The sequence below is a fragment of the Gobius niger genome (assembly GCF_951799975.1).
Source record: "Gobius niger genome assembly, chromosome: 6".
NCBI classification, from domain to species: Eukaryota; Metazoa; Chordata; class Actinopteri; order Gobiiformes; family Gobiidae; genus Gobius; species Gobius niger.
This window is the reverse complement of record NC_136857.1, coordinates 18727113-18742762: the sequence shown is the minus strand read 5'-3', so window position 1 is coordinate 18742762 and position 15650 is coordinate 18727113. Positions and strand designations below refer to the sequence as shown.

The 15650-nt window shown below is 41.2% G+C and overlaps 1 protein-coding gene across 13 annotated transcripts in view; it reads right to left on the bottom strand.

Annotated features, from left to right (window-relative positions):
* Positions 1-15650, bottom strand: part of agrn (agrin) — a 325948-nt gene that overhangs the window by 135096 nt on the left and 175202 nt on the right. For all 13 annotated transcript variants that reach the window (XM_079557727.1, XM_079557735.1, XM_079557734.1 and 10 more), the window contains one exon: positions 10366-10581. In XM_079557727.1, coding sequence (XP_079413853.1) covers positions 10366-10581 — 216 coding nt within the window. The remainder of the gene's footprint in view (positions 1-10365; positions 10582-15650) is intronic.

Below are 15650 nucleotides of genomic sequence, written 5' to 3'. Positions count from 1 at the left end.
TCCTTCCACTGAGTCTATAGATAAAACACTTTACTGATAGTAGACATATGCCCCACAACACACAGCCCTCCGCTCCTCAATCTAAATCAATCTACACCGAAGGACCACTCTCTCCTGCTCCCTCCACACTAACACTTCGCACTTGTTGCACCCTGGAGAGAAAGTCAAGTTTAAAAAGAAAGAAAAGACCATGTTCCGCCCGAGTGGCCACACAAGATGAGCTGTGCACTACGCTTCAGGGAGCTGGCTGCAGTGTATTTACAACTAGCTTCCAACTTCAATAGATCCAAGTGCACGGCCAAACACACTCACTATACTGCGCGCATGTCTTGCTCTCTCACTAGCGAAAAGGGCTTGTGTGAAAAGTGCTTTCTCACCCCTTTCTCGTTTTCTATGCTGAACGGTTTTGGCCCCGTGCCTTGTGTTGTTATCAGTCCTTCCTGCAGGGCCAATTTAAACATGTCTCTCCTTTTAAATTTGATCACATCTGAAACCATTATACTTCACAAAGTTGAGTCTTTTAGCCAGTGGAAATGTAACCGTCACCTCGCTGATCCCAAATCACTCACCTCCGACAGATTAAGCCACACTAGGATGTATTTATGACTGCTTTATTTACTTTGCTGGCAGAGTGAATGTTCATCATCTCTATAAACAACAGAAGTAGCTGCGATAAGAACTGGCACATCCCAGGACCAGAACAGGGTCATGCCACTCAGCAGTGTGAGATTGGCTGGCCCTCTTTACTTCGGAGGAGAGGAGAAGCCTGGAGTGAAGGAGTTCAAGTATCTCGGGGTCTTGCTCACTTGTGAGGATAGTAAAATGGGGGATTGACTTGGAACAGCTTCATGGTCAGTAATGGTCAAATTGACTGATAATCTGATGCTTAGTAGATTGATTTGTGTAAAATGTCCAATGTTCATTTGCACCAACAAGTCAACACTGCACTGTTTCCCGCCTAAAAAAAACGCTTTGTATCCATGTAGTAACTGATTTTATTTTTTATTTTACATTAACTACTAGGAGAGACGGGGCGGGCACAATTCAAGGCTAACTTCCGGAATAAGATGAATAGCAGTTTGACTCATTTCCCATTGACTTAACAGGGACTAGATGCAAGTTGGCCATTTTATACTCACTACTGCCACCTCAGGTCATGCGTATAACTGCACCTTCTATATTAAGCTCGTGCATGACGACAACTTTTTTAGTGACAGTGCAGGATTTTAGAGGCAGTTGTGGTGAACAGGTCTGGGCTCATTCTACACATTACAACATTGCTGGAACATGTAGGGGGAGGAAAATACAAAATTTTAATATTTTTAAACTCCGTATAGTCCCTTTAACATGGTTGCACGGCAACAGTTTAAAATTGTTTACCTTCATCTATGTCATGTCCTGCCGGTGTCCAATGAGGAAGTGAAACTATAAACATCACAAAAATGGTGAAAGAAAGCTACATACAATCATTAACAAAATCTTAAATATAATTGTGTTAACTATGTTTTAGAAAATATTTTGTCTAATGTGTACTTTAAATTAAAAGTCTCGCCACATGCATCTAGGTTGAATTATTGCTTCACTATACTCCTCTTGAGCTGTGAAGTTCTGCAGATAGATACACTATGTTCAGAACAGAGCGTCTTTCTTTTTTAACATCGCCTTATGCAGGTGGCATTTTTATAGTTCACATTTAGCTTGAAGTGGCCTATTCCAAAGTACATGACATTCACCATCACTGTCGCCATTGGAAAGTGCTCGTGTGAAAAGTACTTTCTCACTGTTCTCTTTTATCTCAGTGCCTTGTGTCGTTGTTTTTGAGAGCTGCTCCTGCTTTGATTGCAATTACGCGTTGCAAATGATTGATTGCAATTTTCAACCTGTAAAAACATTGAAGCATTGATCAGAAGGTTGACAAACAAAAACTACACACCACACTCCACATTCTCTTGACCTAAGGGGACCTCACTGCATTTGAATGTGGTAATTGGCACCTCAGTTTTCATGACTAAGGTCCAGAGATAATAGCCGTGTTGAAGCAAATGAAGCTTAACAGTGTTGCTAATGGAGGTTCAAAAGAGAATGGTGATTTGGACATTAACAGGCTTCACCGTAAAAAGCTTAAGTGACTGCTAGACATTATAATGTGAATGAAATGTACGATGAGATCATTGGTAGAGTACTTTTAAAGGCTTGTGTGGGGGGGAAAGATGAATTATTGTAAACATAAATTTGTGCTCATCTATTGGACCGAACAGCTTCGTTTAGTCTTTACTCTGAACATGCAGTGCATCACATGTTGCTGATGAAATTGGTCTAAAGAAGGAAGAGTAGATACGATGCTGATCACTGCAGACTAGAAGAGTGATCACAGGGAAGTTATTTGGCCCTAGAAAAACTGGCCTAATTCTTACACACTGCTTTTCTCTTGCTTGCACTGAGACTTGCTGCCAATTCCATTCACCATGATAAAGGCATCAATGCTTAATCTTTGCATAAAAGTTTAGAAGGCTGTTTATCTTGAACACCAGATTGACCAAAACTTTTTTCTTTTTTTCCTTTTTTCCCTCTGATGGAATTTAGCTCCAAGGCATTTTTTCCACCTTTCTACCCAGCATGTGTTTCCAGTGCTTAGAATAAACACTTTTAATAGCAATTTCCCTGCTGGTAAAAAAAAAAAAAAAGCACATATGCTGCTTTTAAAGTGGCGGAAATTGCTTTGCATTGCGTTCACACTACCAGCAAAATAAGCCAGCGCTTTATTGGGAGCCAGCTGAGACTTTTCTATTTCTTGGCCCGCTTGTTCAGACCACACGAGTGTTCAATAAGACACCCTTATATCGTCCAAAAAACAAATGAGCCGGTGCAGTCAGGTGTGAAGGCAGCACAAAGTGGCCGAAGGAGAAGAAATATACTGGGATTTTATTAAAATGCTAATAGCTGCATAATAATAAGTTGGTATTTTAAAAGAAATATTTAATAAATTTTATATAATTGAAAACATATCACAACGGAAATGACCAAAATATTAGGACAGACCAATTGCTTCTTATAAGGAGATATTTTGAGCTAAAAAAAAATTGTCTGAATTTTTAGCTTTAGTCATCAGTTATAAAACATTTTCTGCCTTTCTGAGGTAGCTTTGACAGCCAAGAAATCAACACTTTTGTGGTTGAATTGAGTATAAAAATGAAGTTTTGAGCAATAGAAGTCTGTGCCAAGGGTTTCTGTGAAGAACCTGCCTCTGCTTTAACAAATGCGCCGTCAAAAAGGAGTCCAGTAAAAAAGGGATAATCTAGCAGAGAAAACTTCTTTTGTCTGCTCTCCTGAGGACCAGATAAGACTCGGGGAAGTTGATTTGAATTGGACATGACGGCTTCTCAGAACGCCGGCCAATTCACTTACCCCCCCATTCAAATAGAATGAGTCAAACCAGGCTGTGCACAAAAGCACCAATCCAGCCGCCCACAGTATTCTTCAAGTTAAAAGTGCTCCGATTCCCCGGGCTCCTGGCTCTCCTTCTGCACGTACCAGACTTCAGCCTCCTCTGTCTCTCCTCACCGCTCCTCCATCACACCTGACAACTCCATAATCTTTGCAGAATGACCCGTCCAGACCCCGTGTGCCGCTTAAATTTAGTGGAAAAAGAAGGAGAACATGTCACTTGGCTTCAGCTGGCCTTTTTTTTTTTTTCCTTTCAAATACTATCCAGGGTGCGCACACCGGGCACGCTACTGCTGGATACACGTTTCACTGCTTCTCATTTGAAAACACAGACTAGATGTTGGTAAGACGCCAGGTTATTACGTTGTGTGCTGGCAAAAGTTCTTCAGGAGCCGTGGAAGAAAGGTTGTTTGTGTCAGACAGGTGTTTTGAGTAACAGCTTATTTACAGGCAATACATCTAAACCTCCTTTAGAGAAATTATGAATAAATCTAGATCTATTTAGATTATTATTTTTTTTTTATCATTCTAAATCAGTCAATTTGCATCAACAAACCTCCCTTTCTCCACAATTCACTGATAAACACTAGAGTAGCAGTAGTGGAGGTGTACTTAATCTGACCACTGAGCGTACATCCATATTTGATCCTGGCCTTATACCGTACGTCCTCTTATCTTGGTGCAAATTGCCTTCATCCTAATCCAAAAATCCATCCCCTCCTGTGAACACGTTTCGCACATCACAGAAGCTCCCCAGACCTCTCATGTATGTACAACAGCCCTCAGTCAGAGCGCTGCCCATTGACAGGAGTCATTTGGCCAGTGCGTGGGAGCTTTTAGCAGGGCTGTAGCAATAAAAGGTAAGGTAAATAAACCGGCGCACCACTCCTCTGGATAAGTAGTTGGCACGTGCTTGACGATAATTGCTCGTATTGAGTTTGCCACACCATACAAATACTGCGGGAAAGTAAACAGCGCACATGAATAGAGCGCGGGGAATAAAACGAAAAAATGACCAATTATAAAGTGCAGTAGGAATGCAGAATGTTGTTGTTACAGACTCAAACTAGGTCAATATGAAACAAGCAATTTTCTGTGGGACTAATAGTAAAAATGTCTATGTTACGGCTACATATTAAAACAATCTTTGCAAAGTCCTGGTCCATATTGTACTTTGAGTTTAGCTGTGGTGGAAACAAAGAACGCAAAGGAAATATTCGCCGAGGTGGAAGGAAGCATCTTTTGGGAAACAAAATTTTTCACTCCTTTTACCCGTTTTCTGGCGGAATATAAGCTTATTTATCACAGACAAATAAAGTCAAGTCTAAACCGAGCCCATATGGATGATTTTTCATTATCCATGTCTTTGTATCTTTATTGGGAAGAAAACTATATTCATAATTCAGTATTAGTTAAAGTAGTTTTCGAGTAATTATAATAGTTTTGAATCTGAATCTGTTTAGATTTTCCTCCTCTTTGTTTCCCCCCAGCAACTGCTACAAACATGACCATATATGGCCGATTCCAGAGATGCCATCTATAGTGTGTGTCCATCATTGGAAACACGATATGATATTGTTCAGCGAAACCCACTCAGCTGTACATATAGGTTAATAGCTTTAGCCTATGCATTACATAAAATAATCCAGACGTCTTTATAATGGGTGCCTTGACCTGAAAAAATAAAATAAAAAAGGAAAAAAAAATCCCATTTATTAGCAGCGGGTCACCACCAATTGCACCGGTGCACTCAACGTGCCGCAACAACAAAAGAATTCGGTTACAGTTCTTGATCACAGCTGCAATGCATTATGGGAAGAAAGTCTGCCAACGTGCATACGGCAATACTATCATTAACCGCGCGATTATGAACATGCGTTACTTGTTTATTGTGCGCGAGTGTCTGGGTCGCTGGAGTTGGCAGAGGTAATTATAGCGCTGTTGACGACCTTAGACCTTAACTACACTGTTATTACTGCACTTCTCTACCTAGACTCTGGGAACAAAAACACAACCAGACACGAGTTTGAACGGCATTATTGAAACATGAAACAAGGTCTAATCTCCCAAGCAAAAGTGCCGAATTAAAATAATCATGAAGTTGTTCGGAAAACTTTCTTTTATTCAAACACTTTTGTAGAATCTGCTGTAATTGTCTAAAGTTTCTGACTAGACTATCTTTTAAACAGGCTGTTTTCTAATTACAAACCATTTCACTGGCTTTTATTGCTGCTGGAATTTATCTATGTATTCATTTTTGGTAACGCTTTAGATTACAGCCCGCAAGTTCCATGTGTAGGTACAGGTAATTATGCATTAAAGTGCAAGGTTTAATAGCATGTACAAAGAGTAATAAAGGTGTACAACATGTTGGTGTATGTGTAATGTAAAGGTACAACGTGTAATAAAGATGTACATAACGCTGCACGTTAGATTACAGCCCGCGCTCATGTAGGAGTTACACATTACAGGGTTACCGCAGGGCATTAAAAATTGCCATTGTCATTAAATTGAGCTTAAATCAAGGCCTTAAATGTCATTACGGATTAAAATGGATTCAAACTGGCATTAATTATTCATTTCTCTGAAAATAATGATATTACACAAGAATTGTTTACTGTGTAAGTTCATTGAAAACACTAAAACTATGGGCTAAAACATATTGAGCTAAACTTTTGCCTGAAATTTACTTTTATGCTCAAAAGTTTCCCGTTTGCTCCAATTCTCTTTCCTCTGTTTGCAAATTAAGAATTTTAAATGTACTTTAAATGTACTACTTGGGCATTAAAAAGCCTGTATAAACCCTGCATTAGGTACAGTGTATTTGCGCATTAGTTATAGGGTCATTTCCCCCCTTTAATGAAACTATATGACCTGCAACCACACGTACACTTTTGTTACACCATGTACACTTTTATTACACATTGTATACAGTTGTTACACTTTGGACACCTTTAATAAACCTTAAACTGTAATGTGTACATACCTGTAGTTACATGTGTACTTACATGTGTAATTATTACTTTCTTGTTCCCCGTACATACACATGGAACTTGCAGGCTGTAATCTAAAGTCTAACCTTTTTTTTTTTTACTTAAAGATGCAAGTTAGTCATTTTATGCTCACTACTGCTAGCTCAGGTCTTATGCGTAGCTGCAGCTTCTATATTAAGCTCGTGCATGACGGCACTTCGGACCCGAATGAACACCTTTTTGAGTGACAGTGCAGGATTTTAGAGGCAGTTGTGGTGAACAGGTCTGAGCTCATTCTACATATTAGGACATGGCTGGATCATGTAGGGGGAGGAAAATCCTTAGTTTTAACATTTTTAAACTCTGTATAGTCCCTTTAAAGCTAAAATTCTATTAAATATTGAATCAGTCTCTGTTAACTGGTCAAATGATTGAGAAAACAGGAAGAAAAAATTATAATCCCAAATCCTGCAAGTCCCTAAAGTCAAAGCTAGAAATCAAACCCAATCCTCAGGCTTTATTCCATCTTCCTCGTGTTTAGGTATATGTTACAAGCCTCCTCCACCTGAACGCATCTACTCATACAACTGTACAACTTTTCCCATTTTCCCAAATTACTTCATTAAACCCTATGTTTCCCCCGTCCTCTCCATGGCCTCCCCACCCCCCCTGTTTCCTCTTTGAGCGCTCACCAAGCTCGTCATTAGTGCCAGGTACTGTAATCAGAGCCCTGGAATCAGCGCTGGGCCCACACTGGCAGCCCACGGCACCACACTGACAATGCACTGTTACCCAAGCTACTGCAGTGCTATGTTGGCAGGACCCCCGCGCGAGCTGGAGCGGAGCTGGCTAGTCTAAAGAGTGGCAGCGAGAGCCGCGCACCCACCGCAGGGCCTTAGGGAGGAGCGCACTTTTTGTTTGGTGAGAGTGCAGGTGGCGCTTAAGCACTGGGAGAGCAGCCATATTGGAAAGACAATGGATTGGACATAATGGGGACTTGTTTTATTATTGGAGGGATAAATGCAGGAAGAAAGAGGCCTGGTGTGTGAGGAAGGGGCGTAATAGAAAACCATTTTCTTCACAATGATGGCCCTGTTTAGCGCCGCTCCCAGGATATTGCAGATTTGGAGATTGGATCGTGTTACTTCCACTCTTTTCTGACTTTGTCACTGAAATAATTCGATGATTATTTGATTTTCGGCATAAGTAGATGAGGTACAGTAAAACATCAGGACTAGGTTTGCGCAGTATACATATCGCAATATTTAGGTGACTCAAGATGCCACAAAATCACTGAGATCTTCCATTTTAGTCAGATGTACACAATTTAAGATTTTTTGTTGGAATATAATGGCATGTGTTTGAATGTATAACAGTGAAATATTGCACTGAGGTTGTTGTATTCTTATATCATGCACCTCTATCCTAGTCTCGCCAACCAGACTCCGCTTCTTTACAGAAGAGGGTCTGGCAACACTCCATTGCACGCTTTCAATGGAAGTGACGCAACCACTTCACGTAATGCTCCGGTATGCTTGTATTCTTAAGTTTTTCTGACATAAACGACAGAAGTCATTTACTGAACTCCGTGTGGCAGGGAGCGCCATTGTTAATGTCCCAATGACTAAAACTTTCTTGTGGCCGTGTCTGTCGTCACATCTGCTATGTTCTCATTGGCTGCTATGCGCTTCGGTTGTCCCACATTAGTCCCGCCTCAAGCAGTAGCTTTTCTACGACAGGGTCGCCAGACTAGTCTCCTGTTTATTAATTAATAAACATCGGAGATTAGTCTGGATGCCAGGCTACCTCTATCCATGTGTAAAATCTTTAATATTACTTGTATTCAACTCAACCTATAGCCGTGATAAATGTATCTATAGGTAGGTACCATTGCAAACATTTCTCAATAAACATTTAACGTCTGTACAATGTATAGTAACAAAACTTCTCATAAGTCCCCCTTGCCCACACTCTCGCACACCTCCACTGCCTGGCCTTTCTACCGCGCACTGATTGAGGCCTAATGGAAGCTGCCAGCGCGGGTCAGATTACTTTCTGAAATATTGTACATGCACTGATCCAATACCGACATTGATCTTTCTCTGGATCAAAGGCACCAATTTCACCTCTCACAGCACTCAATACTGCTAATGGCAACAGTTCATATAACAGGCACTCACCCCTGCTCTATGGCCCGCCACATTAATGGCCTCCATATATTCCCAAAGATTTTGTGGCAGAGCTCAAATAAACAAAACATTTACTTTAGATGCGGCTATCACCCACACACCGCCCACTTGTTCAACTCAAATTAAAAGAGTGTATTGAATAATCCGTGTCAAATGTGAGGTTGTAAAACTCAACACACGCTTTGTACCGTATATCCATGCCCACAAGTAATTAAGACTGTTTTAATTAACGTTAAACCAATCAGTGTACAAGCGCCAAGGGATTTCCCACAACATGTCTCTTTATATTGAAAGTGTGACCTCTCCATTTTACGTTAAGCATGAGGCGAAACCTCTTTGGTGCAAATCATAGTTAGATGCAAAGGCGTCAGCATCCAAAATTTAATTTCCATTAGATACTAAAGGGTTAAAAGATAAAATAATACTTAATACTGGCCGAAGATGACAGTACAAGAATAAACTAGTTTTGAACCAGGGTTAATACAGGTAGCAGGAAGTCACCTTTAATGCTTTTTAATGCCACCTTAAAGAAGAACTACGTAACTTGTTTACCTTAATAAATCCTTTCCGTAGTCCCTCTGGGGGTAATGCAAGTGTTGATGGGATGATTGGGGGTCTTTCATCTCCCCCTGGTGTCTCTGGTCAGAAAACCACAACTTTCCCTGCTCCGACCCAGAGGCGCAATACACACTAATGGGATCACGAAGAAGAAGCTAACAGGTTAACGAGTAAAGCTAAATGGGGGCTAGCGCCACTTAAACAGTATCTGCAGCCAAGTTTGAGTGAAAAAAAATTCTCTCCATTGTATAATTGAATGTACAATATCCCTCTCCCCCTTTGTCTTTTCTGTCAGCTTAGTATTTACTCTCACGGATAATTAATGGGTAAAAAAAACTGTACATGCCACGACACCTGCAGTGGTGCTTAGGGCCTCTAGGGGCATGAGTTACTTAGTTCTGCTTTAATGTCCAAATACTATATTTTTAATGCCACAAACAATACAAAGAATTGATTGACTTTTAAAGCTTGGAAACCTGGAAACCCTGTGAACATCACTAACCTACTGAATAAACTACAAAATACATTCCAACACTCATAAAACTGATTTTTCCCAAAACAAGCCAACTGTTTTACCAAAGTAAGGGATGCAAAATGTGAGCTGCTAAGAAATGTTCAACAAGGCTCATCTCAGCAAGACACCCATTGATTGTGTGACTGACTGCAACCCTATGGAGACATGATTTTTTTTTTAGCCAAAGCCGATTGAAAATGTGTCAAAAGCATGTTGACATCACAGCAGCAAACAAGGGCCAATAATGGATGTGTGTAGAGCATTTGCTTTGTTTCCTCGCATCCACAACAAAGCTGGTCTGGGGAAATTACATGTTTTTGCAATTGTGGGATTGTGAAAGTCCTCAAAAATCAACCAATTCTCAAACGTCTGTCGAGCCCTTGACTTCCTTCCATTGTGAAAATCAAAATCGTCACAGAACTTCTTTTCCCCGAATCATTTATCAGAATCTGTTCTTATATGCCTGCAGAAAATGAAATATTTCCTGTACTATTTCACTAATGAGTCAGTGGCCTTGATGTGATTTCAAAAGAGCATCTCTATGAAGATGAAAAAAACTTGGATAGAGGTTCCCTGGTGCTGGAAATAGCAAATGCACTTCGAAGTGACAGTTCTGGCAGCCTGCGACTGAATTCATCATGAGGTCTATTTCGAGGTGTGTGAGAGTGGCTGAGGAGCAGGAACTTACAGCACGGCCCCTTGCGGAGAACCTTGATGCGCCGCTGGTTCATGCACTGGGCCTTCTCCAGCTCGCACTCGTTGGTGTAGGTGGAGGAGTCAGAGCCGCAGACGGGAGCCACCCGTAGGGGGCACTCCACTCTTTTACACACGCACTCAGCTTTGGATGGATCCGTCGGGTTGCGTTCGCAGACGGCGCCAAAGCCACACAGCATTCCTCGGCAGCCTGGAAACACAGCAAGAATAAACCATTTATCAGAAAAATTAGCTTAGGAGAATATACGATTGGAACTAAAATAAAGTACGCTGATGACCCCACAACAAACCTCGCATAGAATATGAAACAAATTCCAATAACATCTGTATTTCCCTTCAGGGATTAATAAACCGCTCTTGGATTCTTTCCCAAAAACATTCTGAAACTTAATTTTAATTTCCTTCTTTGTTATTGTTTACTTCCTCTACGTCATTTTCCTGGACTAAAAAGTCTAAGAGCACATTTGCATTCTCAGTTTCATTGCATACATTTTTTATAGTATTGCACTGAGCAAACACACACTACTGTTTTGTCTTCTTTTTATTTCAAAGAGTGCTAAAAGGTTCTTCTACATGAAAACTTAAGGGAAAAAAAAAGGTTGAACTGAAGAAGTTAAATTGCTGTTTTTCATTTTCAAAGCAGAGGCATGCCAACCCATAACAACTTTTGCACTTTTGCATAATCATACACAATTTCTCCAGAGCACAGCACAGGCCAGTAAACACCACATAACAGTATTAAATGAACGCTTCTCTATTAGACCCAAGTGAGCAAATTACTATAGGCTCAGTCTAGCTCTGTTTTGTACTGCAGTGCACTTGTCCTAAGTAAAGTTTTAATTACTAGCTTTAGCTGCACTCAAATTCCCCTTGTATGAGCCGACAAGCACAGTTCAACACCACCAGAGCTTCTGGGATTAGCAGCGATCCTACAGAGCAAAGCAAACAGATACCGTCAATTCATTCAAGGGAGTATTTGTCCAGTCAGGCTCAGCAGCTCTCTCCTTTCACCGCCCGCTGTGTCTATTGCAAAATTTGGCTCCAGTGTGATATTTTTTTTAAAACAACTCCCAGAAAAATCAATCCAGAGGGCTGTGGACAGTTCGGTTCATCCTCATGAAGAGATTGCAGACTTTGAAAACATCAATGTGATCCGCCGTCCAGGAAGACGCACAGCACAGAGATGCTCCAAGGTTAGCCAAACATCCAAAGCCGCCTCACGCACCGCTCCTAAGGCTCTGAGCCTGAACTTCCCACTGCGTCCGCGTCTTTGATCAGGTGTGAAAAAGCAAACACTAAACTTTGTCTGACATTGCTCAAACTGCCGCCTGAGTGGATACAGGGAGTAAAGCATGCAACTTTATAGTGCAGCTTCAGACACATGTTAGAATAGGCCATTTTGAATACACTACGAAAACTATTGCACTAAACAGTAGTGTTGACCATTTAATGCCTCTGATATGAAATACATGATCAGATCAGATGCATGATCATCATCAGATCTCAAATAGATCATAGTGTTCAATGTTCTGTGATGAGATTACAACAGGTCATTAACAGAAAGTTCCACTCGTGCAATAAAACCTTGTCCAGAAAGCCATTATAGCTCATTCTCATATATTGAATGATAAGTCGATATAGTAATTATTGTGACAGGCCGAGCACAATGCCCACTCTGAGAGCAGGCGCAAGCCAGCTGGCAGCACCGAGGGAGGAGAAATGCCAAACCTGACCATCTATGGCCCAAAGCACAGAACGCATGGTAAAACAGTCTTCTGAGACGGGGGATATGCAGTCGGAGGATATACATGTTAGACACAGCAGCTCTTATCGGGGACTTCCAGGCCAAAGCTGGAGCAGGCAGCATGTCCTCTCAGACCAGTGAGCAGGTGGCATGTCCCTCAACTGGGGCAGTGACTGTGAAGAGTGGACAGTGAGGCGCAGGAGAGAGAGTGAGAGGGAAGGCGGACACTGGCATCAATATGTGGCTCCGGTGGATTTCTGTCCAAAGACCCTATACTTTTTTATCAATGTTTAACAGAGCAGATTAGTGTATTGCAGACTTCTACGAAACACTATGACGGTGTGTTAATGATATCATCACTATCATTAGGCTTGAGTGAAAATGGTACAATAAAGCTCTACATTACAAAACGATACATTGTTAGACATATCAAATATAAGTCATTTTAAATGCAAAATGGTTATATTTAAAAAGTGATTCAGTCAACACAGACATTTATATCGGTAGTCTGGTCTTATAAGTGATTTGCCTCAGGTGCACTGTGCTTGGGTCAGACTGTTTTTAATGCAGGCTACTAGTTACCATAGACATGCACTAGCCTAGCACTAGCCTAGCACCACTATACTCTTCAAATTTAAGGACTGCATGAATTAAAAAAAAAATATATCTCCAGAAATCAACAACACTCGACACTAACTAGGAAATGAGGCCCTATGTCAAAAATCATGAAATATCCCTTTTAGAATATACAGAAGTTTCAATGAGTTCTGCTATTGAACAAAAGATATGGCTGTATTGCACCAGTTTCCAAATAGGATAGAATAGAATTATTTATTTGTCATTCGGATACAATGAAATCTTTGGCTATAAAACTTTGGGTCTCAATAATAAAAAAAAGGAAACACATAATAAAATCTGATATGTTACCAAAACACCATAAACCTATAGTAAGTAAGCGCTTTTTAATTTTTTTTTATCCCTTTTGTTTGAGCAACACATATTCTGTTTTCCATTTTCTCATGTTGTATGGCGCTTGAACTCGTGTGAAGCTTAGACAACTGCCCCCCCTACACACCCTCCACACTCTCTCCTCTGTGCGTGGAGTGACAGGCGATGAGGCTGTTTTTGACTTGCCCAGTGTTCCCTGTGGGAGCGCCCTGACAGCTATACCTGAGCCTCTCTGTGTTGTGGCAGGATTGTGGGAGGTGGTGGTGGTGGGGTGGGGGGGAGGCGCATCTGTATTCTGTCTGGGAGGCTGTAGTAGTAGGCATTAAGCGCATGCACATGCCTGGTGACACAGGTGCGAGGAGCATGAAGGCCCGGTGTTGTGTGCTGCGCAGTGACAAGAGGGGAGGTTCAATCGATGGGAGTTACATGTGGTATGGTTCAATGCCATATTTTTGCCACATGCTTGTAATCATATGAGGGAAATACAACCAAAGCTCTACTCCAGGCCTTCCTAAAGTCTGGGACATTGGGGCCCCTTTATCAAACTGAAATTCCCTCGGGGCTCCCCAATAAATTAACTTAATTCAAAGGAAAGCTACAATGACCAGGGGAGCAACATCTAGCGGTGACTTTTTCCTTCCTCCATGATAGCTTTCTTCATAAATCACCAGCCTAAACATCAATAATAATGATGATAATAATAATGGCTTACACTTGTATTGCACTTTATAAGCCTGTGTTACCAAGTTTCTCAAAGCAATATCTAATTGAGCCATGAAAAGAAATAGGCCTTTAAATACTCAATTGTACAAAGGTCCTTTATTTGCAGAGAAAGCATCCATCAGAACCACTGCTCATAAAACAACACTGTTACAATGTACAATGTCAATAAAAAAAGAGACCTCAAAGTGAACATTACACCGGCGCAGAATTAAAATGAGCATGCCAGAGGAAGTTCGTTACATATCTCATGGTGCAATGTTTTCCTTCCCGCCTCGAGCCATGCAAACTGACAAAAGCTGACACCGAGATGCCTGCTGTCTCAAAGTCCAGGTATCAAGTGCTGCCCGAACCAGCACACAAACGCAATGCGCGCGGAGTGATCCGTACTTTCCTGGGAAAATCCTCCAGCTCTTCGGCACACGGACATTTGACACTTCCGATTTTTTTCAAACACAAGAAGGTGATTTGTATCTGGAGGGGTTGGAAATCCAAGTTCACTGACAGGGTGATAAAAAAAAATCTTTTGTCAACAGGTAATGTGAAGTCTGTCGGTCGTGAACTTGTATGATTGGCAGCCTGGTCTCTGGGAAGATTGAAAAAAGGCACACAAAAAAAAAAAAATGACAGCAGTCTGGATGAGGAGGACATGTCCCGCAGTTAGAGGTGTTACTTTACCTTCAACAAAACGTGGTAAGCTTTCAGCTGTGCGGCCCAAGGGTATTCTTGCAGTGTGTGAGGCAATAGAGAGCAACAAGTTCAAATGCCCTCTAGACCGGGAGTTTAATAATCCCAAAACTAAATTAATGTGGGACAGTTCCTTGAAGGAGAAAATAAAAGTAAAACCAGCACTGGAGAAAATTAAGGAAAATGAACTGAATACACAGAAGAAGTTATCTAATAAACTGTCGCATCTTGTGGTTTGAAGAATAGACTATTGTACAGTACTTGGCTGAGATAGCTATTGCATCATCCCACTAAAACCAACTCAAATGTGTCTTCTTTCACCTGCACCAAAAAACATTCAACAATCAACAGAGAACACGGGCTCAGTCATTCATGAACAAACACACTAACAAACTCAATCTAACAAAATCCTCGACACCAATGAAAGCCTTTTACCGATTGTGAGAGCTGTATGTGTGTGAGCCGGTTCACGTAATAGTGTAAGATAATCTGTGTCTATCCCCACGGCGTTCAAAGCTCCACTTTCACGCGTTTATTTTCTCCTCCGCAGGCTGAGCAGGCAAATCCCATTGGGAAGGAAGACGGCATGTCCGGCCTGAGCTTGTCACAGGTAACACTTGGTTCATGTTTGGATAGCTCAAGCATTAAACACGACATGAGCCTTAGGGAGCGGGCGGTGCATCGCGCTTATGAAAGGACAAGCAGAGCGAATTATATCTCTAGAGGTATTTGGTGGTTAGGTTAAAAGCCAAGACGCCAGAGCTATCTGTTCAAAACAAATGTTGTGATTTTTAAAGTTACGTTTTTTCCATACCAAAATGTCATAAGGAGCTTGACTTTTTTTTATACATGCGTTTCCAATGACACTACGCGTAGTTCCGGCGGCCATTTTGAATACCGAAGTAGAATTATGCAGTACTACAACATGTAACAATATCTCTACTCAGGATGAAAATGAAGGACAACCGATGGACAGTGGCATTTTTATGTACACGTTTAAGTGCACTATCACCAGCAAATATGGCACAGACGTAGCAGCGATGTCTGTCGAGCTACATCAGGATTTAGTAAAGATCTGCTTCACTCCTCAGACTAAATTAATTGAGTCAGTGTTTAAGCTGCTCAAGATGTTAGCATGATACGGTTAGCATTGAGCTTCA